This window comes from Halyomorpha halys, unplaced genomic scaffold, assembly GCF_000696795.3.
Source record: "Halyomorpha halys isolate HHAL.00 unplaced genomic scaffold, Hhal_1.1 Scaffold203.1, whole genome shotgun sequence".
Lineage (NCBI taxonomy): Eukaryota > Metazoa > Arthropoda > Insecta > Hemiptera > Pentatomidae > Halyomorpha > Halyomorpha halys.
This window is the reverse complement of record NW_027108332.1, coordinates 244,861-272,464: the sequence shown is the minus strand read 5'-3', so window position 1 is coordinate 272,464 and position 27,604 is coordinate 244,861. Positions and strand designations below refer to the sequence as shown.

The following is a 27,604-nucleotide window of genomic DNA, read 5'->3' as shown; positions in this document are numbered from 1 at the left end:
ATAGTCAGTGGTACGATAAAAAAGGAACAAAAATAAAAATAGTTGTTAAATAAAATAAAATGTAAAAAATAATTATTTTTTGTTCCTTTTTGACCTCACCCCCGACCACCTCCCTCATTTTCTGTTAATTTTTAAAAATTATTATTTTTAATTTTTGGTAAACATAGCCCTAATACGACAACGATGTAAGAAAATAAAAAAAAGCATTAGGAACAAATAATTAATAATACTCTTTATTTTGGAAAACACGTAATTGTCAATACGCTTTATATTTTTTATTTAGTTCGACAAATAATTCCATTGAAGTCCTACACAGCCCTTGTAATCTATTTTATAAAATTTTCGCTTGCAGGTGTGGCGGTTGGACCTGGTGATGGTAATCCTGTTCAAGGCGATCCCTCTGGAGAGCACGGACGGGGAGAGGTTAGAGAAAGCGGCTGAGTGTGCCCACCCCAATCTCTGCGTCAACCCTTACCATATCAACGTGTCGGTGAGGGAGTTGGATCTCTACCTCGCAAATTACATCAACAGTCACGGTGAGTTAAGAGTTGCCTGTGTCATTTCGCTTTATGCTTCAAAAGTTCCGAACACACCGGGCAGGGAAGGCTTGTGTTGACTTAAATTGAGAACATAAATTCACGAAACGTAAAAGCACTAGGTATATATTAGTATATATTTCATGGCGCTGGTGAAATGGCAGAGTTACAGATGTCTTGGTTACAATTAACCAGAAGAATTTGTATAATCAAAAGCCTTCTTTACTAGTTGTCACTGATTATCTTATATAGTAATTTTCCCTATTGTTGATCAAACTAATTATTAAAATCATAATTATAGATAAATTTTGGAATTTGTTGGGAAGCTTGGGAAAAACTTCCTTAGGATTGTGTTTAGGTTCATTTAAAGATAGGAATTTTCTATTATTTATAAATTAATGCCAATTCGTCGATTTACTATCCATCAACCGAATTCTGATTCTTATCAATATATGATAAAATATTATTCGACAGTTTCCAATGTCTCATTTTCTATTCATTTATTTTTACAAGTCATATCTTTATACACTAAATCCTGTACTAGGAATGGACAGCAAAAAGTAATACTATTTGAAAATATATATTTCCTGTAATTTAATTTTTCAGGGAAACTGAATAAAATAAAATCGATAAGGAATAGTTGCGTATATAAAACTGGGATATTTATGCTGACGTCTGGAATGTCCGAAGCAAATAAAGTTGTGTGCAATTAATTTCAGTTAATAACATATTGAATAATTATCCTTTCTATATATTTTGTTCTTGTATCATAGGAAAATGTAATAGCTCCAGTATTTTACAATTAATAATAGGGGTCATATGGAACGTCAAAGAAATAATTAAAACCAAAAAGTAATAAATAAAGACTCTACACAATTTTTGCTTCCTTTTTTTTGGGATCATTTAAATTTGATAAAGGGTATTTCCCCTTGCATTTGTATGATGAAGAGATCATCTAGTTGGTTAGAGCTTACGATGAGGCACTGACATAATCATGTAGGCATCGAGTAAATGTCTGAGGGATATCCTCAACTTCTTGCAATATTCTTCAGAACAACCTCTAATGAGTAGATCTGTTCATGTCTGTTTTTCCATTGATACATTTTTTATATGGATTATATCTCGATAAAATTATGTTTACTTTGCCAATGATGTTTACATATTCTAAAAAAGGATTAGTTAAGGTGCTTTTTTGCATCAGTTTCAACCGAAATTCCTTATCTCTAAGTGGTATTTTGCTTGCTCAACATGGAAGAGAAAAAAATTCATTATCGTCATCTAATGATTTTTTATTTCCAAAAAAAGAAAATCTGCTGCACAGACGTTTAACAAAATTTGCAGTGTGTATGGCGATGATGCCTTAGGAGAAAGCACCGTCCCTAAGTGGTTTGCTCAGTTCAGAACCGGAATTTTTGACTTAGAAGACGCAAAGCGCTCGGGTCGTCCTTCAACTGTTGATGATGACAAAATTCAAGCATAGGTCACAGACAACCCTCACTTTACAGCATGGGATATCGAAACGCTTAACACACCTCATGCAAGTGTCACAAATCATTTGTCTCTCATAATCGCAAAGGCATACTTTTCCACCACGATAACGCCCGTCCTCACGTGTCTTTGCAGGGTTTGGCTATGATCTTTCCCTAACAGATTTTCACTTATTTCGGGCCCTTCAAAACTCTCTTTACGGGAAACACTTTAATTCGCTCGAGGACTGCAAAAAGGAAAAAAAAGAGTTCATTGCACAAAAATCTGAGAATTTCTGGGTGGACAGAATTAAAAAATTACCTGAAAGATGGCAACATGTAATAGATCAAAATGGGTCATATATAATTGATTAAAAATAAGTGTTTATTGAAATCGCCAGTAAAAAATGCTATGAACTTATTTTACAACCCAATAGTTTGGTATTTTCATAACTATTACCAGAGGGAGTATCGAAGCTTTTCAAAATTTTCATTTATAAAAATTTCTAAAATATTTATTATATAATATTTTTTTTCAAATGAATACCACCAAATTTTATTAAAATAGGTTTATTTAGTTATCTTAAAATTCATAACAATTTTTTTCATTTTATTTTTCAAAAAAATTCGTTTTATATTAATTTAAGAGTGCAATATAAACATACTGTATCTTCCTCTTTTTAAATTAGTCCTTTTTATTGGACTCAGAAATGTTTAAATGTGTTATAATAAGTATTAATTTTAATTTCATAACAGTTTTCTTACTTGAAATCAGCATAGATATAATAATAAAATATATATATAGTTCCACTCCAATTTATTTTTTCTACAGGAATTACTCAGACAATCATGTTATACTAGAAGCGTTTATTGATTTAAATTTGGTTTAATTTACCAACACATGTTTGGTTCTTTCATAATCTATTCGAAAAGTCCTTGAATCGCAAGGATAAAGAGTAAAAATAAAAATTAAAAAAAAAAAAAAGCATTAGTAGTTATTCATTAATTTTTTACACGGACATAGATATTTATTGTTTTATATTCTAGTTATAAATACAAATAATGTTTTTGTTTTTGTAATAAACATTGCTGTGAACCGTTATCTCTTGCTATTGATGGATATTTAGAGCCTGTGGATGTTTTCAACAATTTACCTGTTTTGATGTTATAAACATAAATCAATGCTAAAAATAAAAGCAAGATATAAATTATTCGTTCTTCTTCTCATCGCTGGTATGTAAATTAATATACATAAGCAGGATTATAATATTAGAAAATAAATTCAAAAAATCATGTTTTCGGTTATCATACTGAACAATAGGATAGCTTATATAGGTATCTTCAGAAGGTGGTATGCTCCTCTAGCATCTACCTAGCCCATAGAAAATTTACTAATATTTTGCAAGTCATATACCTTAAAATACTAATAATAGTTAGTATTAAATTTTCATTAAAAGTAAATGTTCTTGTTTTAAACTTGAATTTGATAAATAGATAGATATCTCAGAGAAGGAGGAGAAACGGTTGGACTCTAGCACATACATATGACCTCCCCATTAGAACGTTGGATTCACCTTCGTTCATATCCCGATGAACCATGGTTAAAGAGACAAAAAAAGTAACGTAACATAAAATTTGCCTCTAAAACATTATGGAATAATTCCTTTAAATCAGTTATGGATAAAGCGAACTTCAATACTTTGTTTTCCCAGTCTTATTACTAATCACTAAAAATTATTTATGATTGTCGCCGCAATGATATTGATCATATGGAAATTTTTATCTCTGATCCGCTAGAATATCATGTAAAAAACGAGGTTTAAGGGTAATTCTAAAAGAACGGACAATTTTCAAGTACTAATTTTGAACGAAAAACTCATTTCCAAAAAAAAAAATCAATGTTCTTTAGTTAGCTCTTTGCTGAAATAATTCTTCAAGCAAAACTTGAACACGAAATCTACTAATACAATTTTAATTTGAAATTTTTGCACCTCTTAACGCGGCCAAACCGATGATAAATGAAGATCCGTAAACATCCATGACAATGTCAAAATATACTTGAGAAGTTATTTAATATTGAATTAATAGTTTTAAGATAATTAATAAAAAGAAAATTAACTATATCAAGTCGGGACCATGTTAGTTCAAAATCGACTAACATGAATTTTTTCCCTATCTGGCCGGCTTGTGTGGAAGGAATAAGAGTGGAAGTAGGATATACTAATAAATTTTGCAAGTTTTTCATTAAAACCTGAATAATGTAAAAAAAATTTATCGAGAAATGTTTTTGCCATTACACTGAGAATCGAAGTGCTCATTGCACGTCGAACATAGTAGTACAATGTCTATCCATGTGCGTTCCTAGCGAGGAGCCACGAGCTGGCCCCTTCCCTAGAAGTGAAAATACAATAATTTAATAAAAATAATTTTTTTAAACAAATAATTATAATAAATAATAAAGCACTGCTATAATTATACATAATTTTCTTAAAATTTATGTTTCATTTGCCTTTTAAGTGCTGTAATGTCACAACCTTAACGACCATGTGTCTATCAGAAATAAACGATCCCCGAATCCGTATTATATTGAACATGAATGAATAGTGACCTTTGGAAACAATTTTCTGCAAGTGAAAATTGAAAATTTTCCGTTGTATGAGAATCACCCTTAAACAGAGCTTCATCATTAAGGATATGATAAAGAGTGTCAAAGTTTTATGAATTTCGATTTTTCGCGTTTTCAATTGTAAAATAGAAGTAGCCTGTTAATAATATTTTTAAGGAGTAGTGAATGCAAAAGGAATCAAGAGTTAATAAAGTTGTCGATGATAACGTCATATTATGTTTTTATGAATGGAAGGAGTCTATGAATACAATAGTTCATACACTCCCTTCATTATTAATAATTCCAAGAATATGAGAGAAAATGGATATGAAATTGATGTGATGGGATTAACTATGCCTATTTATTGATTATAATAAAAATGTCATCTATTAGAAGAACATGATGTGTTGCAGACGTACTAAGTGGTTTATGTGATAGCGTTAGCGAGAGAGGATCTTGGAGGCTGAGCCAAGGTAGAAGCGATAACTCCCAGTGCCCTCCTAACTGTTACGTCCTCACTAACCCCAGCTTCGCTTGGCTTTATTCCTTACCGGCTACAATTAACTTGGAGCTTCCTCTAAACGCCCCCGTGCACGGTGAGTTGCAACCGTTTCTTCGGCCACAAGAAGGAGGGTAGGATTGGTCCACCCTCCACTTGACATGTGCACAGTAGTTGGCTCTTGGCACTGCCCACACTTCCACTAATTCATTAGATTTACTATACCATTGACTAATAGCTTGTAGCCCACTCACCTTCATTAATCTGTTTGAATCCCGTACACTCTTTGACAATTTAACGTTCCGGTGAATGTGTAGTATATATTTTGATGTTTTGAGTATTTTGGCTTTCAGTGTTGTTTGCGATTTGTTGTGATATTGAAAGTAACTAAAAATTTTAAACTTTAAGATGGTTGACTTTTCGACAGTCCTGCGGTGGCTCCAACATTTCTGAAAATTCCTTGTAGTACAAGAGCACAAGAGGAGAAAAAAGGCAGTTATCTCTATAAGGAGTAAATTTGCTAAAATATGAGCCCTAATAGAGTTATTTACGTTAAATAGTTTTCGAGATATAGTTATTTAAAAAGCAACATTTCATAAAAATGTTGTATGGGACGTACTAAAACTAGTTAGTGAATTTATTTTGAAAAATTTGTATCTCAAAAACCATTTGACGTACAGATTATTATCTATTAGCACTCAAATTAAAGCTAGTTCAATGAGCTATAAAGTAGTTTATGATGTATATCTTCGTAGGAGTAATAGTTTACATGAAATTTGCTAAAATAAATTGATTTATAGTTGTTCGGACAAATTTTCATTTGCCAAATTTATATTAATATGTGAATATCATAAAAACTACTACCCCTACAAAGATAAGTGTCATAAGCTACTTTATAGTAAGTTAAATTTCCTTTATTTTGAGTGTTGGCAGACATATGTGCGTCTTATGGATCTAGAGATATATTTTTTTCAAAAATCCTACAGTTTAAACGAACAACTATAAATTAACATTTTGTGAGTTTAGTTTTTTAAATATCATAAAAACTACTACTCCTACAAAGATAAACATAATTAACTATTTTGTAGTAAATTTAACTAGCTTTAATTTGAGCGCTGGGAGACATCATTACGTCCTATGGTTTTTTGAAATAAAGTTTTTCGTAAATCAAATTTATTGCCCGCACAACTATAAATCAATTTATATTAAATATCATGAAAACTACTATTCCTACGAAGGTAAAAGTCATAAATTTCTTTATAGTCCATTAAACTAGCTTTAATTTGAGTGCAAATAGACATCTGTATGTCACATAGTTCCAGAAATATAGATTTCTCAAAATAAATTGACTAACTACCAATCTTTCAGGAGATTTTTAAGAAATCTAGCTTTTTAAAAAGCTATATCTCGAGAACTATTTTACGTAAATAGCTCTTTTAAGGCTAGTATTTCAGAATATTTACTCTTCTTCAAATAATGTTCTCTTAGATTTTTTAGTGTTGTTGGTAGTTTTTAAGATATAGAGCTCCGAATGAAAAATCAATGGTTTTTTAAGGTTTTGAAAACGCCGCCATTTTTTAATCCCCCTACCTATACTTGGCAGACTCATCAATTTTGATTAGTAATTATACATAGTTTTTATTGAAGTAATCAAAAATTGGGGTGAGATGACTACCTTTTTTTCTTCCCGCCTCATGTACTATTAACTTAGGGTGATTTTTCCATAACTCCTATAAATTAAAAAAATATATAAATGATACTGGTCTTAAACCGAAAATTTGATTTTATAATTTTATCTGATCTGTACGTTTTTGGTGTGCTCCACCAACTCCATCACGTACGGATTTTTAGTAAACTCATGTTATTTAGTGCTATTTTTGTCGTTCAAAAGTCAATGAAACCTTTCTTTATTCCAATGGCACATAACAATCAACTTCAACTTTAAAAATATTAAATTTTTTATTGAAATTGTGCTAAAATTTAGCGAATCCCATAAATGAGACTCAAAGTTGAGTAATTAAACAAATTTATTTTAAGTTGAGAAATTAAACAATATAATTATAATTGCTTAAATACATCCAAAAGACGTTTTATTTCCTTGAAATCTATCAAAGTTTTCTATTATTTAACATTTAAATTGTTTCTTTTGTAAACATGTGTTATTATATGAGCAGATAAGGCATTTCAATTAATTTTTTTAAAAATAAGTAAAATAATGTAGAGTATTAATTTAAAAAAAATCAAATAAAAACTAAATTCACCCCCAAAAAATCCTTACATATAATTCTCCAACAAAAACAAACAATTTAAAATTTGCTCAGTTATCGGAGAAAATGGATTTATTTTTCACACTTTCTTAGATCAGCTCTAAACCATCATCACACTTTGACCAAATTAAAATGTTTTGGAATCTTTAGAAAGTCGAATCATCTCTTATTCTGACGATAACAAGGAAGCATACACTTGAAGGGAATAAAAAATATCTCGAAACTATTTACATAAGTTTGAATATATTTTATTAAAACTCAAATTGACTTGGTAGATTCCAGGTGATATTTTTTGGTATATTTTAGTGTCATTTTGATACAATGAAAATTCAAAGGTGGTCGGTTGTCCCTAAATTCTATGAAAAATTTTCTCGATTTTTTGGCTGTATAATTGGCGCTACATATCATGAATTTTCAAATATCCTGTATATGCTAGAAGAAACAGGAGTTCATTTTCGGTTTCAGGATACCAAAAATCATATGTAGCCCAAGTTTCATTGTTTAGACTTGTGTCATCTCTTATAGGTCATTTTTATCTTATCAAATTATCTAGACTGAATTCTAAATAAAATGAGTTATCGAAAGTATCATTGCGGATTGTTAAGCTTAAAGTTGACCTACAGAATTACTTATTCTAAAAAAAAAAAAAATAAGTTGCCTAAGCCAGACAGTATTATAAATACTTCTTGTTTTATCTTCACGCTTATCCAGCGGCCTGATTCTGCAGCATTAGGGTTCAGCAAAACATGTTTTTTTTAAATATTTTAGTAGAATATTTCGTATTTTCTTTTTGAATGAAAACTTCCTTATGCTAATGATAGAGGCAGGGGATTTTTATTGCATTTCGTAAATGCGTTGGAGTTTATGAAGAAATTGTGTAATTGATAAAAACTTTTTCTTATGAGATACCAAAACCTTTGACATGTGTTTGAAACTCTAGAATTTATTTTTTCTATTTTCGCTAGACTAAAAGCAGGCCTGCATGGAGTGTTACCAACAGATAGAAGGTTACTGTTTATGAGCCATGAGGATTAATCCTTTATAGGTCACTGGTAAACACATACTAAAATGAAATACGAACATTACAATTTTACAAATAATTTTATTAGGATCTAATAGATAACAAAAGGACTAGAAATATACGTTTCGACCTTTATCACCAGCGAGCTAATAGATAAAGATAACTTGGTACAGAACCTATACCAGTATCCGTCTTAATTATTATTAGGAATACTTTCCTATGTATTTTTTTCTGATCAGATTTGTCGGCAGGATAATATTTCAATATCATCTTCGAAATTTACACCGATCGGAGAAAATTGCTCATTAAATTTTGGTAATTTTTTTATTAGTTTTATTTTTTTTATTGCAAATTGCTCAAATATATTATCCAATATGCGTTTGTAATTATTTTCAATTTTTGTTTTTGTTTTTCTTCTACTGGAATTTTTTAATTCTCAATTCAGAAATAATGAGGAACAAATCTGGTTCCTCTAACAATTTTCTTCAAAATATAATTTATTTTTTAATTAATTATACAATTCAGTAGAAATAAATAATAGAATATGTAAATAAATAAATTTTTAGTTCAGTTATAATTATTTTAACTTTTTTGAATATTTTTTTTTAAATTAAAAAACATTGTAAATAATTTTAATGGACTTCGATATAATATGGTTGAACTATGTTTTAAAAAAGTATTAGAGCAATAAATAAATACATTTTTAAAAATATATATATCTTATCAAAAACTTAAAAGTAAGAAATAAGAATTTAGAAGTCTATTTTTTTATTATTATTATTATCAGTATGGATTTCTAATTTTTTTTAATTATAGATTTTCTTTCCTGTACTGGAGTTTTGAATTTTCAATTCAGAAATAATAAGGACAAAATTTGGTTCCTCTAACAGTTAAAGTTAACAATCCTCTAACAATTAAAGTTAACAATTAACTATTAAAGTTACTAATTTCTATGATCTTACAATGTTAGAAATAATTGTTATAAATCGTCAAAAATAATATTGTAAAATTATATAAATTAGTAACGTTTACGACAACATTTCTAGTAAGAAATGGATAAAACTAACCATAAGGGATTAGATTACCTGAAGATGAGGAAAAAACTACGAAACGTTGTGAGGTAAGATAAAGCTGGTTTTATGTAACATTCTATGGAAAGTGTTTTTCACTTTATCATCCAAATACATGATGCAATTGTAAAATTTAAATATTTCATGTCGATTAATATTGGATATAATGAAAAAAAATCCTTATCGAAAGATCAGATTCGTAAAATAATTTTTTCCACGCCAGTATTTCTGAAAACTTCGTCTTTTGGATCTAAGTTGCCAAATATCTGTTATACGATTTAGAATGATTTCCTAATAAAATACCTCTTTGCGCGTCTGGATTTAATGACGTTGTTTATATGAACAAAACGATTATTTGTATGATAATAAAAGGTAATTACTAAATATTTGCATAATTCCTAAATGCAATATTTCTTTGTAGGTCATTAATAAAATAGTAAAAAAAAAATCAATGCCAATCTTCATAACGAAACCCTTGTCTCTCATCGGTATTGCGGGTATTGTATACCCTGCCCCGTAAATTAAGTGTCGCATCAAATTGTGACTCAAATGAAAAGTCACAAGAATGAATGATTTTTAATAAATTTAGAAGGGATTAATTTTTATTCATCATGTTGATTAGATTCAACTGGTGTATACAATATATTTTAAGTTTAAAAAAATCTAATATTTATAACATAATTTACACCGACGGTTAATTATATTTGATTTATTTGAAAAGTAATAAATTTTAAAAAATTGAGAAACGATACGATATTTTTCTCTTTCCTCCCAATGAGACGATGCCGCTTGGCTTACGAGATTTCTCACTTCTCAGTATTACTCCCTACGCCACTAATCAGTCTCCTAATTATTTGTTGTTAATTAATTAATATTTTGGTTTGGACAAGAATATCTATACATATAGATCAACAAAGATGTGGTAACTTCAATTAAAAACTGGTCTATTAAACATATAACAGTTTTACAAATAGTCAATTAGAGGAGACAACCTCGGGAATAAATATATCTTGGAATCGAATTATTTTCCAAAGAAATATTAAAAACCCAATAGTGATACAGATCTGGTTTCTCATGAAAGAGATGTTTGATTTTTAAGAATGAGGATGGTTTTTGCCTCCTTCACATTTTTATTTTAGTAAATTTCAGATTGACTCCATACATATGTGCATTTAAATCGGTCCGTAAGATGGAATTAATTCTAGAGATGAGATTTTTATCTTTTCATATATATTTTTTTCTACAGCTCATTTAATGATGTATATTTTAATGGTTTTATTAACTTTTTTTTTTTTTTTTCTATTTATTTTATATTATATTTATATGTAATTATAATATTTTCCCTTTTCATATGGATTTTTTATTTTACTCCAAACGATTTTTTTTTTAATTAAAAAAATATCAGATCATATATAAAAATAACTATACAGAAAGGCATCAATAATGTTTCGTAAACCCTAATATAAACATTATTTTATGAAAGTTAACAATTAAATCTAATCCCGACCTTTACTTTTACGTGGGTTCAACGGGTTAAACTTACAATCATAATTAATTTCACTTAACCTCCTGTATTTTCTATTTCAAATCTTATCATTGCCTCAATATGATTGAGATGGTTAAATAGAATCTTTTGCAAAAATAAAATAAAAATAGTTGCTAAATACATCGGAGATTTTTCAGATGAACCAACCAAACCATTCAAAGCGCGACAACCAAGTTTTATATTATTTTGGTATGAAAAAAATTTCAATCAACGTTCTTTGAAGGTGAAAATTGTGCAAATTAAAAAAAAATCTGCTGCAAGTTAAATTATATCGATTTATACCAGGTTTTTGTAGAAGCAGATCCCCATCCACAAAATAGATAATTCGACATTAAAAGAAAATAATCAGGGAACTCCTGCTTTGGAGAGGAATGTATGAAGATTATTGGACTCAGTCCTAGCAATTTTATTGCTTTCAAGTAATGTATGCACCAATTACGTCTATGGACGTTGAACGATCGTTCGCTAGATCGATTTTGCGACACAGTCGTCAACAATATTTATTTGGAAACTTTAAGATGCATCAAACTTGCAAACTTATTGATGAGAAAGATGAAGACGGAGAATTAATATAATTTTTCCAATTAAATCTAATTTTTTTTTTTAAACGTTCTTTTAACAAATTAGAATGTTTTACACGCTATTTGGCTTATTTTAGGATATTTTAAGTTTAATTTCTGCATTTTTTATTTTGTTTATAATGAATATTTCTATATTTTTATTACATATTTAAGTAAAAAATGAACAAATACATATTTCGATCACTTTATTAGAGTACATTTTTTAGTTTACCGATACTAAGAAGTTTAATTTAGCCCCAAACGTCATTATTATTTGGAATACGAAATGAGGGAAGTATGTCCCATTCAATAACATGCTAATCTTTAAAAAAATATAATGATTATTATTATATTCATTTAAAGATTAGCATAGTATGTCCCTATACTTCCTTCATATCGTCCCTTTCAATAATATGCTAATCTTTAAAAAAAAGCCCATCTGAACTTAACAGCCTAACTTAATTAAGTGTTTAAGTTCTGATGAAGTGAGATTTGTTCCCGCTTTAATCCATTATCATTACTACCGTTCTAAACCCAATTTATGAATAGCAGCTATTTTCCTAATTGCTGGAGCTTCGCCTATATATTTTCCCATTAATTCAAGTAAGAAAACTTCCCTTCAACAGGCCTAATTTGATATACAACTTAGTAAAAAGTTAAAGCATCTCCACTGATTAAGTGTTGCCTGATATCAAATAATTATGCTTTAATTGTGAGTGATTAAAACGTCGGCATTTGTCTCTCTCTTTAAATATTACTAGTGGATTAGAGTAAATTGAAATCTACCGACTCGAACTTCTTACAGTTATTTGTTCATTTATCTATTTTTGTTTAGTTTTTTTTTAAAGAGGATTTTTATCTCTAATCATAATTAACACGTTAATTGCCGCGATAATTTATTAAAACTTAACAAATATGACAAGCTAACGGACTCGTAGGCATTTCAGGAAATAAGAGATCACCCGTAGTCGGCGTCTTAGGCTATGACGCAAACTACGAGTTATCCCGTGTCGTTCAATCCTTTCAGGTGATTCAGTTTATAGAGAAGTTATTGATTATCAATAAATGCTGTTAGAGACAATTTCTAGCAGCCCTGGATTAAATTACTTTGTACAATAATAGAATGTCGACAGTAATTAACTTATGGTTGACCCATTTCTTCCTAGATATGCTTTTATATATTATTTTTTTAATCTCTTTGTTGTATACGGTTTTAAATTAGTAAAGAAAATATTAAATGTAATTTAATGATTGTTTTTATGAATGCAAGTTTTTTTTTTAAAGAAATATGCCCATGACAAAAATGTATAAAATTATTTTAATGCTACGTATGTTTTTATATTTGAGAACCATACCCACCCACGTAAATATCATCCCAAAAAAAATGTTTCGAAAGACCAATCATTTTTAAATATATATTATGTATTTTTACATCAATTAACATTCAAAAATGAGGACGTGATGCTTGGTTCAGAACGTTGTTGCTTCGAATTCCACCTTATTTTTTGGCATTGGCAGTGGAAAATAAAACTTGATATTCCCTCTCTGGAACGGTACAAGTCTTTAGTAGAAGACTTGAGTAAAAAAAAAACAAAAAAAAAACATATACACAGAGGAAAACATCCAAAAATCAGATTATTTCTACTCTTGAGTAGAAATTGATTAATTTACTATGTGTAATCCGCACTCTAATTATTATCTCTCAGTCGTTTTTCAAAGTAGTGCTTTCCCTAGAAGCATAGCTATATTCAGTTTCAATTATACGGTATCGTCATTTATTTCTCATAATCATTGACCAAAATTATCAAGTACTTCTAAGGATAAAGAAGGATTCGAAATTTCGGATTTATCCCTTGACGAAGAAGGTAGTTATGTAAAACGAATTGCGGAATCAGAAATCTGGCTCGAGTACCGTTTTACATTATTGCCGGTAGAAAAACAAGGGAAAAAAACGGAAGTATGTTTCGGAATGTGGAAGGAGGGGGGTAAATTAGAGGTAAGGGGAAATAGTCAGGGAAGGAGACATAAATATAAGGGAAATGGAAGGAGATAATGGAGATTGGGATAAGGAGCTAAATGCTTGAGGCGGCTATCTTGGCAACAGTTTAGATACCCGCCTGCAAATCCTTTGGTAAGTCATTTGCTGGTTCACCCTCAGCCAGCCACTCCCATTAGTGCCCCTTGCTAAACCCTTTTTGAACGGACCTATCACTTCCCTCTCTTTCTCCGTATTTATAAGCCCATTTCGCCCTTCAACCAGACCAAGGCCATCCTCTGCCTACTCCTGTACATATAGCTTTAAAAAATGAGGTAATGTAAAAATGCCTTTGTATGTCGTCTAAAAATAGAAACCAAAACAAAGTATGAATTGGTTTGCTTACGATACGCAACAAGAAGGGGAAGATCGGGGAGCCACGGACTCAATAAGTAAGTACAAATAAAAATATAATCGAGAACATTTCCGTATGCATTTTACTCTGAAAACTTACTTAAGTACTATCTCAGTCATACTAATTGAAATTATTAATCATATTCCATTTACTGATAAAAAAAATATCAAAACTACTTTCACCTAGAATTTTTAACAACACAAAAGATAGGCGGTTCGACCTAGAAATACATTTGAATACCTCCATATACATTATTAATAGCGAACTAAATATTTTTTGCCTTACAAACATTACAATAGTAACATTAATAATAAAGGGGTATCAATATAAACACAATCTTCCTGGTCCCAATCTTTGCACTCATGGCATTGGAGTCCAGTCTTCCTCAAATATTTGTCTCTCGATCTTTTTAGGAAAGAATAAATGTTTTTCTTCGTTTCGTTACCTTCATTTCTCTTTTTCTGGTCATTTTTATCGCCTCTCTTTTTTTAACACTTTAGAGGGGGGACAAAGTTTTACTCACGTAGCTTATGTTGTTGCTACGTTTTGACATTAATTTTGATATCCAAGGATACCCGCCCTTCTCCTACATTTGTTTTACCACCATCAGTTGATATAATGTTATTAAGCCCCAAAAGAAACATCAATTTGAAATTTTGTATAAAATATAGCGTGTGAAGATTCGGTTTTCTAAAGCAGAAAATCTGTCATCTGTAGCATGCAAAGACTCAGTCTTTGAATATCATTTGTGCAATAAGAAAAGACATGTTATAATCCTGTTTTGGGGGAGGATAGATAATCAGATTGCTCACAGAAATCTTGATATACGAATACCTTTTCGAAGAACAGGATTATGCCATATATTTTTTTGTATTTTTTAACTTTTTTACACATTCTTCCTCTGAGTTGTTTTCCTCAGTGGTTACTTTAAGAGGAAATTTCCTCTTCTCCTCTCCCCTCTCCCCTCTCCCCTAGTTTTCACACAAAAAAATTTTTTTGTTAATGTTTGCTGTATTTGTGAATCGCCTTTGGATATCTATTAATTGCGTTGCTCATTTGCGTATGCATAATACTTAGCGGAACTTTTTTCGCTTTTTATGGTGTATTTTTCAAATCTATAAATTCAAAATTAGTTTTTTTTAAATCGTTGTATTTTTTCAACATTATTATATAAATAACATATATTACTAGTTATAGTCATTATATAGTTTTCACTTAGGTCCAGACAAATTATTAATTTTTTTATGCAGTTCGGATGAAAAATTTCGAATTTAGGGAGCGTTACCCGATATCTATTGCAAGAACTTTATTCTAAATACTTCTCAGCAAGTTGGTTCATATCCGAGAATACTTAACCACATACTTATTATATTATACACATACACCCCTTATCATCTGGTTTTTATTCACTCGTGATTCCACCATTTCTCCATCTTGAAATTTGACTTGAATATAACCAATATAAGGCTGAATAATATACATATTTGTTTTTTTATGTAAGATATCAAAAGTTAAAAATTGTTATTACAAGTAAAAAAAAATTATTTATTTTTAGACTGTCATGTTATATATCAAAAGAACAATGTAATATGCTTTAAAATGAGCTATCAATCATCCTTATAGCACAATCTATTGTAAATCTTAGATCATTTTTCGTGATCCAAATGATTATTAGAAATGTGAAACAGCTGTTTAGTAATTTTGAAAAATCTATTTTTTATATATATATTTATTGCATAAATATATAATATTTACTATTTCTTTTAGGATACCCCCTTATACAATTTTAATACTAATTACACTTTACAAACTTCTCTATTTTACATTTGGTAAAACAAACCGAAGGGGAAAAAACAAAACATTAATGAATTAAAACAGAATACTAACCACAGGATAGAATAAATACAATTCATTGGGTAGCATGAAATGCATATCATGATTTATGTTTACATTAATATATGCTTAATTCTTTTGTTTTTATATCTGCGGGTTGTAGCTTTAGTGTAATTTCCTATTTCTGTGATTAGTGTTAAATGCGTTGGGGCAAGGCTGGAAGAAATTCCGAGTCAGTTTATATATGTAATCATGTATGGTGTTTATATTTAATTCAGTATGCACATTAGATGTTCTTGTGTAATATGGATAGTTATTAATGATTCTGAGGCATTATTTTTTTTAAATACTTGTATTTTTTTTATACTGGTTGAAAAAGTAAAACTCTATATCGTACACGCATAAGTCAAGATGGGTCAGGAAGTACCGCTTAATATGTTATTAATTTATATCTATCGGATAATTTTGATTTTTTTATTAAAGGATGGATACATTTGATGTAGAATTTTTCTTGCGTGTTCCAATTTCGAATTTATGTGGTGGTTAAATAATAGTTGCTGTCTAAAGTCATTCCTAAGTATTTGACTGTTTTGGCAAAAGAGACAGGATTATTATTTAAATTTATGGTCGATGGAATAGTACAAGAGCCCAAGAGGAGAAAAAAGGCAGTTATCTCACCCCAATTTTTGATTACTTTAATGAAAACTATGTATAATTAATAGTCAAAATTGACGAATCTGTCAAGTATAGGTAGAGGGAATAAAAAATGGCGGCTGTTTCAAAGCGATAAAAAAAACTAATTTTTCATTATCAGCTCTATATCATTAAAAGTAGGAACAACACAAGAAAACCTAAGAGGACGTCATTAAAAGAAGAGTAATTTTCCTAAAGTATGAGCCCTAATAGAGTTATTTACGTTAAATAGTTTTCGAGATATAGCTTTTTAAAAAGCAACATTTCATAAAAATATTGTTTGGGACGTACTAAAAGATCAGTAGTTAGTGAATTTATTTTGAAAAATTTATATCTCAAAAACCATTTGACGTACAGATGTCTATTAGCACTCAAATTAAAGCTAGTTTAATGAGCTATAAAGTAGTCTATTATGTTTATCTTCGTAGGAGTAATAGTTTACATGAAATATGCTAAAATAAATTGATTTATAGTTATTCGGACAAATTTTCATTTGCCAAATTTATATTCATATGTGAACATCATAAAAACTACTACCCCTACGAAGATAAGTGTCATAAACTTTACTTACTATAAAGTAGAAGTTAAATTTCCTTTATTTTGAGTGTTGGCTGATATATGTGCGTCTTGTCTTATGGATCTAGAGATATATTTTTTCAAAAATCCAACATTTTATACGAACAACTATAAATTAACATTTTGTGAGTTTATTTTGTCAAATATCATAAAAACTACTACTCCTACAAAGATAAACATTATTAACTATTTTGTAGTCAATTTACCTAGCTTTAATTTGAGCGCTGGTAGACATCGGTACGTCCAATAGTTTCTGAAATAAAGTTTTTCATAAATCAAATGTATTGTCCGAACAACTATAAATCAATTTATTTTTGCAAATATCATGAAAACTACTATTCCTACGAAGGTAAAGGTCACAAACTTCTTTATAGTCCATTAAATTAGCTTTAATGTCGGTGCTAATAGACATCTGTACGTTCCTGAGATATAGATTTCTCAAAATAAATTAACTACTAATCTTTCAGTAGATTTTTAGGAAATTTTGCTTTTTAAAAAGCGATATCTCGAGAACTATTGGACGTAAATAGCTCTTTTAGGACTAATATTTCAGCAAATTTACTCTTCTTTAAATAATGTTCTCTTAGATTTTCTAGTGTTGTTCGTAGTTTTTAAGATATAGAGCTCCGAATGAAAAAATTGTGTATTTTTTTAAATTTTTTTAACAGCCGCCATTTTTAATCCCCCTACATATACTCATCAATTTTGACTAGCAATTATACATACTTTTCATTAAAGTAATGAAAAATTGGGGTAAAATAACTGCATTTTTTTCTTCCCGGCTCTTGTAATAGAAGTATAGGCCGCCGTTTTTGAAAAATCTGTACTAAAAACTTATATGTTTAATGGGTATTACTAATATACAAAAAAATCACGAAAATCCGAGGCGTAAATGTTCAAACCTCATGCGATTTCAAAGTTCTGGTACATTATTTATTTTATCCAAACTTTGAATCATGGTATCATTGATAATACGTAATAAAAGCGGGTTATTAGGAGCTGCTCTGTTTTGGAAGCGAGCGAAGCTACTGATGCTATAATGGGGCTGGGGAGATCAGTGGAGGGTGGATTCACTGAAGAACACATGAGATAGTCATCTTAGCGTTGCCAGTCTAATTAAACCATTCCTAATATATCTTCCTTCTTATACTACCAATTCCTTGCCTCAATATTCAATTTACCTCAGCTTCACAGCTAATTCCAATAAAACCATTAAATTCGCAGCCATTTGAGCAATGTTTTCGGATTGTTAAAAATTTGTATCTTATTTACCGTGAAACGTATTTGAATGATAATTAGAATTTAAGGAAACTAAATTTCAATATCTAATCACCCGAAATTTGGACTCCCGATAGCTCATATCTACAGGAACGAATTTTCCTTAAAAGCGACAAAATAACGTGTTGATGATCCGAGTTGTTCAAAAGTAGTATAAATCAAACTTGGAGTTCTGAGGCATTTTAAACTTTAGGGAAAATTCTATCAAGTTTTTAGTAAGAAATAATAGTTTGTTTTTTTTCTTGTCAGGTACAACTATAGCCAAATATTTAAAATCATTTAAAGTTAATGGACTCTAGAGAAGGAGGAACTAAAAAAAATGCTAATACACAGCATGCTGATCACTCTAATAGTTGTTGACAGTTGAATACTTTATTTTCCCCTCTTCGACTCATAGAGTTGACAATACTCAACCAAAATCTAATACAAATGATGATGTAGGATTCCCAGTGAGTCCAGAATAGCGGCATCCGTCATCCTCTGCTAATATTAATTAAATAACTTTTTTTTCTCAATCCACTATTTTAAAATTTTTTTATCCTATCTGCCTTCAGGTTAAACACAATTGTGTTTAATTTATTTATGTGTATATAGGACGTTTCGTTGATCTGCTCTAGTATTGTTGGGTTAGTTTCGAATTTTAAATATATAACAAGTTTTTTTTTTTTTTTAATTTATTTATTGATCTTTACAACTTTATTAAAAATATACAACAAGCAAATGTTTTGGAAGTTACACTACAATGACATGATATAGACATCTGAAGAATCTACCCATTGGTAGAACTCCAAACTAAAGTTTTAAAATAGAAAACAACTCCAAATGGAATTAGGTCAATTAACTAAGGTTTTTTTAAAATCTAGTCATTGAATTAATTTCATTGGAGTTATGTATTTTTAAAATTTGTAACTCGCCCAATAATAGGAAACTAATTAATATTAAGGGAGAAATAGTACCCTGGACTGACTCGTATGCTTCTGGGTGGCCTTTATTGCTTTATTTTCGTTTATTTTAATATTTTTTCTGAAACTTTAGTAAAATTTTCAGAACCACCGTATCAATAAATCTACGAAAGATTTGTCAATAAATATTCTTTGGAAATGTAATAGATTGAACTTGTATGATTTTATGTTTTTAATACCACGTTCTTTTTTATCAAAAATGGAAATAGTTACAACTTTCACACCTCAATTTTGATGATATATGAATAAAATAGACACAAGAGTAACTGATTTGACCGAATAAAAAACCAATTACCATTGGAAAAATATGGTATGAATTTTAAGTTTAAAATGTTTTTATGTTGTAATTAAAAATCCATAAAACCTCATGTTTGTTTCTTTTATAAACTCTTATTAATGAATAGTAGTGTTTCAAATTACTATATCAGGTAATTTTAAAATCTAAAACTTCCCAGTAATTTTGACCAGTTACCCAACTTCTTGGAGAAAATTATAGCTAAGTACTAAGGTGCATTACCTGAAATTTACTCTTTTCGTAAAACATTTTTTAAAACTTATTACTCTAAATAGCGTTTATAATCAATCTTGAGTATAACAACCTCTTTGTTTGAATAATGTTTTATCTCAATTTTCACTGTTTGAAGTAGGTTCTCAAACGTCAAAACACCCTTCCTCCACACATCACCAATCAAATGTTCACGGAGAGTCAAGTTCTAAGTCAGATTAGACTCACATCCATTCCTCGGCCACATCAATGCAAGCGAAAGTTTCTTTAACATTTTTTAATTTTGGATTTAATGGTGGTGGCACCAGATAGTTCAGATATTTGATTTGGTTCATATGGAAAAAGAAAAATTGGAATTGATCGATGACAGGGACATCAGTTAAAATAGGTCGCGTTAAAGGACCATAGGTGAAGACGTATTAGAAAAACCCACTAGCTCTATAGGTATTGGATTGGAAATATTATTTACAATGAATATGAAAAAGTATTGATATGCTAATTGTTTTAATCCAGAGTGGTTCAGAAGCCCTACACCCTGAACATTATAGCATTAAATTAAATAAACTTTTCTGAAATAGAGGTTCACCAAACATAATTTTGTAAACCAAATCATCCCATATTCATAGTAATACTCATAGTCCATATTGTTAAAATTAGTTATTTTCAATATTTTTATAATTTTAAGTTGTAATTGTACTGTTTACTGATTTTAACAGATCGCAAACTTGTTGTTTGTGAGTTATGAAGTTTTTAAAGGCTGACCTTTGAGTTCCTATATACGTATCCTTATTTTCTAACCTTTAATACCTCTCAATAGCTAATATATAGTCGCAAGTACAAATAAAATTATCTTTTTATAATTTTATTATGAATTTATAATTTTCTTCCCATATTTTATAATATTTACACATCATCGTATTTTCATTCACAGATTGTTTTGATAATACGTGTATTTAAAGAGTCAATGTATTAATAAACTGTAATACCGTTTCCAAATTTTGTTAATTAGTAATAAAAGTGAATAAGATAAATGTGAGTAATAAAGTAATGAATAAGAGCTATGTGTCTTCGTCATTAATAGGTATTTGACCTATAAGTACAATATATCTAACCAGCTAGATATATCTACTCATTTAGCTGTGTATATATTATATATATATATATATATAATCTAGAGTTTGTGCATTTTAGCCCTCAGTAATACCTCAATTGAAAAAACGTTTACTGGTTTGTTATCTACTCCTATTTGAGGTACAATCGATTTTTTTTTCCATAACATTCTAATGACAGCATAATTATAAATTTTAGCGCCTAGGTTCCAGTACCACACATATTTTGTGGTAAGCTTAGAACTGTTTTATTGTCAACCTTTCCTAATGTTTGAGAGTAAGTCGAAAGGTGTTTACAGTTAAACTCTTTATAAAAGTATATCAAATAGCACTGTAGAAAACCATAACTTTTAAATATTTTCCTGGCGGGGGACCGCCCCTTCGTCATGCATCGGGAGTGATGGTCAGTACATGGAACAATTTCTGGCTTAATGGTCCACAGAGGTCTATAGATTGAGAAATTAATCTTTACACAATATGCCTTGCAACTCATGGGGACTCCTAACTCTTATAATTACTATTCTGTAACAATTTAATTTAGTTCACAATCACAGTGTGTACTATTAGAAGTTACAGAACTCTCTATAAAGATGGAAAAAAATTTCTTCAGTAGTTGCCTTGAGCAATACCATCCTTACCACATAGACCCACTGGGACCCCTTACTTCTGTGATAGTATATTAAAACATATCAAGAACGAACTACCAAGAATGCTTATTTCAAAAAAAAATTTAACACTTTATCAATGATGTAGATAGAAATTGATGTACTAAAATAAATTGACTTTTAAGATATAATTCATGATTTTACTAATCAAAAATCAAGAAAATTATCTCTTGTAAATCTTTAATTTTTCTTTTTCATGTTTTTTACCTTTTAAATACTAAATAAATTAATAATTTTAATTAGTATATTGTTTACAAGCCAATGTTCAAAATATCATTTGAAGAGTCCCATCTCTAATCTGAAGCGTTTCCATGTCTTAAAATGCCTCTGGCCCCCACTTGGTTGAAGACGGCCCTGAATGAATATAATTATTAATCACCCTATATTTGATTATATTTTACCTAAATTAATAAGATGAAATTGTACTTTTGTGGGATTTATCATTGATTGGAATAATTGAATATTCAAATGTTCTAGATGTTGGTTTCAATCTTAGCATTTCTTATTAGTAGTAATTGCATCATTAGTAAACTAACTTAAATTTACTTTAACTTTCATATTTAGGAATTTTAAAATTTATAAAATTAAAAAACCCAACCTATTTATAATTATACAAATATAATTTTTCTGCGTCGAAGTACAGAATTCAGTTGATGGATCAGTGTGTATTTCTGAAGTTTCATTCAGAAAACAGAATAGTAAATATTGTCTGACCGATTAGTTGACATCTTTGGTATAGGGCAATCAGCAATATTTTTGTTTTACAGGAAATGAGTAATAACATGATTTGTATTTATTTAGAAAAGGTATGTTTTTTTTTTCAGTAGCTTGCATTATTCTATATAATAATATAATTAATTATTAATTATGAGATATTGGTTATGATTAAACTAAATATAGTTTTCATGTAAAATTTATTAATAAACAACAGGCAGATAGTACAGCATGATCACCAATTGATTCCTAAAGATATCACATTAATTATTTTTATATTATTAATAAACACATGCATTCTCTGGATAATATTTTAAAGAACAGAAATTACATTTTATGAGTTTACAAAATATTTTAAGATTTTTGTTTTCAATTTTTTCTGAAACATAGTATCTCAGATTTTTAAAGTGTAGGAATGTCTGGATATATTGAAAACGCTTCACAAGTATAGTGTCTAGGTAGATTTGCTCCACCATATAACTAAGTTCATTATTTTGTAGGATATTCCCACAACCCGTACAATGGTGTCATCTGTAATGACACGATACTCGCAACTGGAGTCTTCTCCTCTAAGGAACTATGGAGACTGTCAAAAGGTAATTTAATTAGAACAAGACAGAAGTAGATGAAGTTATTCACTTATGTTAATTTATTTATCAGATCAACATTTGGTGAACAATGATATATCTTTACAGCACATAAATTAAATGAATATACTTTTATGATAGTAAAGTACAACTGCAAATTTACTATTAAGATCAAACCCTAAACATTTCTTTAAGTTCATTGTTTATAAAGTTACCTATGCCATGGAAATAAAGAATTATTGTATAACTACACTGATTCAAATAATTTTCATGTTGGGTGTGGCACAGTAAAAATTTGCCATACCTAACTAAGTATAAAAATAATACTGAAGCTAAGAGTTTGCTTATGCCTGGTAAGAGTGTATTTATTCCTTATACAAAAAACTTCAGCTAAATAGTTTTACTTTTAAGCCTTAACTAAACTAATTGCTCAAAAGTCTAAAAATCCTTATGTTTTATTTTAGATAAACTATAATAATATTAATTATCTGATGAAAGCATGTTCAAAAATGCTATAGTAAAAAGCAATACTATCAACTTCGCTTTAAAAAATAAAATTTAAATAATTATTACTGATATCTCTCTAGAAGACGATATGGCAATTCATATATCTATGTTTTTGTCTTTTTTTTTCTATTCATATCATTATCTTCATATAATACAATTGGGTCTGTACTTAGTCATAGGGTTGAATTTTCACACCAAAAAACCACCTGATCATTTGATTGACTATGGAATACAACTTATGAAGGGCTTGTATCGATCTATTCCCAAAAACAGTATCTCAGTTTGTGTCAACTTCAGTTATAACATATTCAGATATAAACCCAATGTCCTGAAGCAATGCAGGTTTTTAGGAAACCTGTTCCATGAATATAGAGTCCTTCATGGATCATTTCTTCTGTCAGTTCATACTCAGTATTTGATAAACATGTTAGAGCATATAGCATGAAGGCTTTTTCATACCTTGTGTGAATATTGTACTAACAATATAGTTTTTAAAAACTGGAGAAAGTTGTAGCAAGTACACCTACAAATAAGTCCTGTACAACTTCAACTCTATTATTAGAGCATTAGTGGGAATGCATTATATGTTATGTCCTGCAGTATTATAACAACAATATTTGTATATCCCAATTCCAGACATATCCACGTTTTGGGTCTCCATAGTGATATTTTTATGGGATTTTTTCTACATATACTGATTACTTCCTGTTCTTTTGAACCATTAATCGTCTTTGTTGAGCCTATTTTACCCAAATCCATGAGCTGAAAGAGAGCAGCCGCACATTTGGTGGTGAAATATTTCCAATGATTTGTACAGCTTCTGATTTTAAAACTTCTGCAGGGTGCCATATACCATTCTGAATGAGCAGCACAAACCTTAATGGTCATATTTCGTTCTGAGATACTCTCTAACCTGCGGAATAAAGTTCTTTTCGAACCGATCTTGAGCAGGAGCGAATCTAGGAATTTTTGCAGAATTTTGAATTTTTGGGTAATAAACCTTTATTACAGGTTAATTTTATATATATGATCAAAAATGTTTATCTACATAAACATAACTTAAATTTTGAAATTCAATTCATTTTTAAATTAAAGCCATAATAATAAAATTTCCAGTTATATTTATATATAATGGAAACAACTTTTCAAGAAAAATAGTTTTTTCTTCACTTTCCAGAGGTGTGAGGAGGCGCGCGAGTGATTTTATTTTTCTGTGCTATAAATTATAGGTATATTTTTCAATGCTACCTTTAAATGATTGAGTTTTTTTCCCGATAATAGCTAATTTTAGCTTGTACTGAACCGACGCTTTCCACAAATCAAAATTTTATTTGTTACCTATACAATAAATATTATAAATATAAATTATAAATATGATTGTTCTTGCCTAAAACTTCTTTAGAATTACTGTATTAGACAGAAAATTTCCTCCACCCCGGGCAGCTGCCACCCACGCTACGCCACAGTATCCTACCTATAGCTACCTTGCGTTGTGATTCAAAAGGGGGTAAATGTGTTCGTAAACATTTTCTCTCTTGATTAAACCTCATTGTAAATCTTATCAACCATTTTCAGAAAAGAACTACTCAAACTTGACCTTAAAATTATCCTCAAAATGTTGGTGACTGCTCAGCTTTTCGTTGTGTTGTCTTTTTACCACGAATGACGTGACGCTGCTTCAACCTGCAAAGCATATCTGGAGAACAACGAACTCTCCTTGTAAACTGAAAAGTTCGAAAAAAATCTTGGCAATTATAGAAGCTATGATATTCGTTTTTTGCTTCGAAGTTTGACCTACCCATTCAAGTATTTCTTCATCAAGCTTCTCGTATGTTAAACCCTCATTAACTTTCTTTTTTTCACTTTTTTATTTCAAGCTAATATAATCAATTTGTCCATTTTCTTATAAATGTCCCGCAATGTACTTTTACTGATTCCATAATCAAAACACTCTTTCAAATACTAGTTTCAATTTTTTGTATAATTGACAACATTTTCTTTGAATTGTTAAAACAACGTTCTTCCTTTTAGTTGACAATTTTATTTCAAAAACCTAACCCATGATTCTGTTAGCTTCACCGTTTCTGGAGTACTTAAAAAACATATTTTTTTTTTTTGTTTATGTCGCCGCGGATTATCCATATCGTGGACCAACCAACCAGCTGATAATCTGAAATTCACTGTAATTTTATTCTTTACAAGGATATACTATTATTCTATACGTCACTATATCTGCAAATCAACATTGCATATAGTCAGTCAGTCATGATTTTTATTGGCTAGAGTTGAGAAAAAATATATAACATTTGATTTTCAGATAATTTTATTATTACTTCCAGCAGTTTTTTTTTTTTAATTACTGTATTAATAAAAAAAAAATTGATTTTTGTACCAAGTACTAAAAATTAATTTAATTAAATGTTGCTTTCATTTTTAACAGCCTAATACTAAACAATATTAATATTTATTTGTGCATCATTAATGAGTTTAGGTTCTCACTGTTCTTATAAAATAATCTAAATTTTCTACTAACCACAAAAATATTTCCAGCAGAAATAGTATGAAAAGATTCCATATATTATTAATAAACAAGCAATATCATGGAATAATTATGTTTTTTATAATTTCAATAAATCAAGAAATGAAAATTTTATAAGATATCATGAATCTACATTAACACATAACTATATATATGAAATATTAAATATAAATCAATAACTCAACTTTAACCAATAATCATAACATTAGTACCCATTTATAGATTGCTGTTTTAATTGACATATCCCTACAATACAATTCCTACATGATTTATAAAATAAATCACAACCACTTATTGTTTTGATTATTGTTTCAAAATTGGTATACAACATTTATTTTTTTATAATATACACAACACACACATATATACTTAAAAATGACACACCAGAAAAAATTTATCCAGAGAAACTGCATTCATTTTAGTCAGGAAAATTATTTATAAAAAATTAAAACCATAATTTGATTTGTTACTCTTTGTTTACAGTATATTATGTAACTCATATATTAACATAATCTAAAATAAATAACTCCAGCAAAACTAAACAGAAAAAAATCAAGTATTGTGAATGTTCTTTCTGTAACAAAAAAATTGCAATAAATAAATAAAGTGATAAACTTATGATATCTTTCGTGTTTTGGCATTAAGGGAGGGTTATATGAATTAGAACATCTTAAAAAAGCCTGGTGACCCCATTTTACTATTGACCTTTAAATATTTTTTAAAACAGTCACACATTTTTTGCAGATTTTGTAATTATCATTCATGGTATTTTTACTATAAATAACAATCATCACATATTTCAAAATAATTACTATATTTTAATCACATATTATCAATAATTATTTATTTGTATCCTTTTCCATTCAATCTTTTTTGTTTAAACTGTTATATTAAACTGAATGAACAGACATTCTTTTGAGTTTAATGTTATTGGAACTATGGTTTGGCAACGCATTTATTTATATATACCAAATATTCTCGGATCCCCTCCCCCAATGCTTAAAAACTAATTACTGAAATTAGCCTAGAAGTAAATCTGATGGCTAGAGCACAGTACTGAACACACTGTCTCCCTAAAGTAATGATAGGTCAATAGACAATATATCAATTTAAACCTTCTAGGCTGTAGTCTGACAGATTTATTACTAAGTCATAATGCAATACATGGGTTTTTAGACCAAGTTACAATTTTACTATTTAGTGTGTGTGTGTGTGTGTGTGCGTGTGTGTGTGCGCGTGTGCGCGTATGTGTGTGTGTTCCTTCTAATAATGACTGACCCTATTCTTTTTTACTAGTAAATAGTTCATATAAGAGAGGATGCATGGATGGGGTACTACTTTAAAATATACAAGATTTTGAGCTGCATGATCTTTAATTGTTATAAAATTAGTGTATTGTTATTTACTTTATTTTATTAGTTTTTATGTAAGTAGAAATATACAGTGATATAGTAAATTTAATGTTATTTTAATTCAATATTAAACATTTCTATTTGTATTTGCTTTCCATTTAATATTTAACTTTTCAAGCTGGAAGTGTTTGTTCCATTTGCAAATTTATTAAACCTTTTTCAAATTCAATTTAAACCTTACAAGAAATAGTAATAAAATTCTTTTAAAAAAATTGTAATCAGTAAAAATATACCAGAAGGGGTAAGATAAAATAATATTTTATT

At 29.2% G+C, this 27,604-nt stretch overlaps 1 protein-coding gene across 10 annotated transcripts in view; it reads left to right on the top strand.

Moving 5' to 3' along the window:
* The window catches only part of NfI (Nuclear factor I), a 351,941-nt gene that overhangs the window by 290,925 nt on the left and 33,412 nt on the right, over positions 1-27,604 (top strand). For 7 of the 10 annotated variants that reach the window (XM_014418607.2, XM_014418604.2, XM_014418610.3 and 4 more), the window contains exons 4-6: positions 353-536; positions 5,021-5,080; positions 22,796-22,891. In XM_014418607.2, coding sequence (XP_014274093.1) covers positions 353-536; positions 5,021-5,080; positions 22,796-22,891 — 340 coding nt within the window. The remainder of the gene's footprint in view (positions 1-352; positions 537-5,020; positions 5,081-22,795; positions 22,892-27,604) is intronic. The other 3 variants (XM_014418605.3, XM_014418608.3, XM_014418609.3) reach the window with 3 other exon arrangements.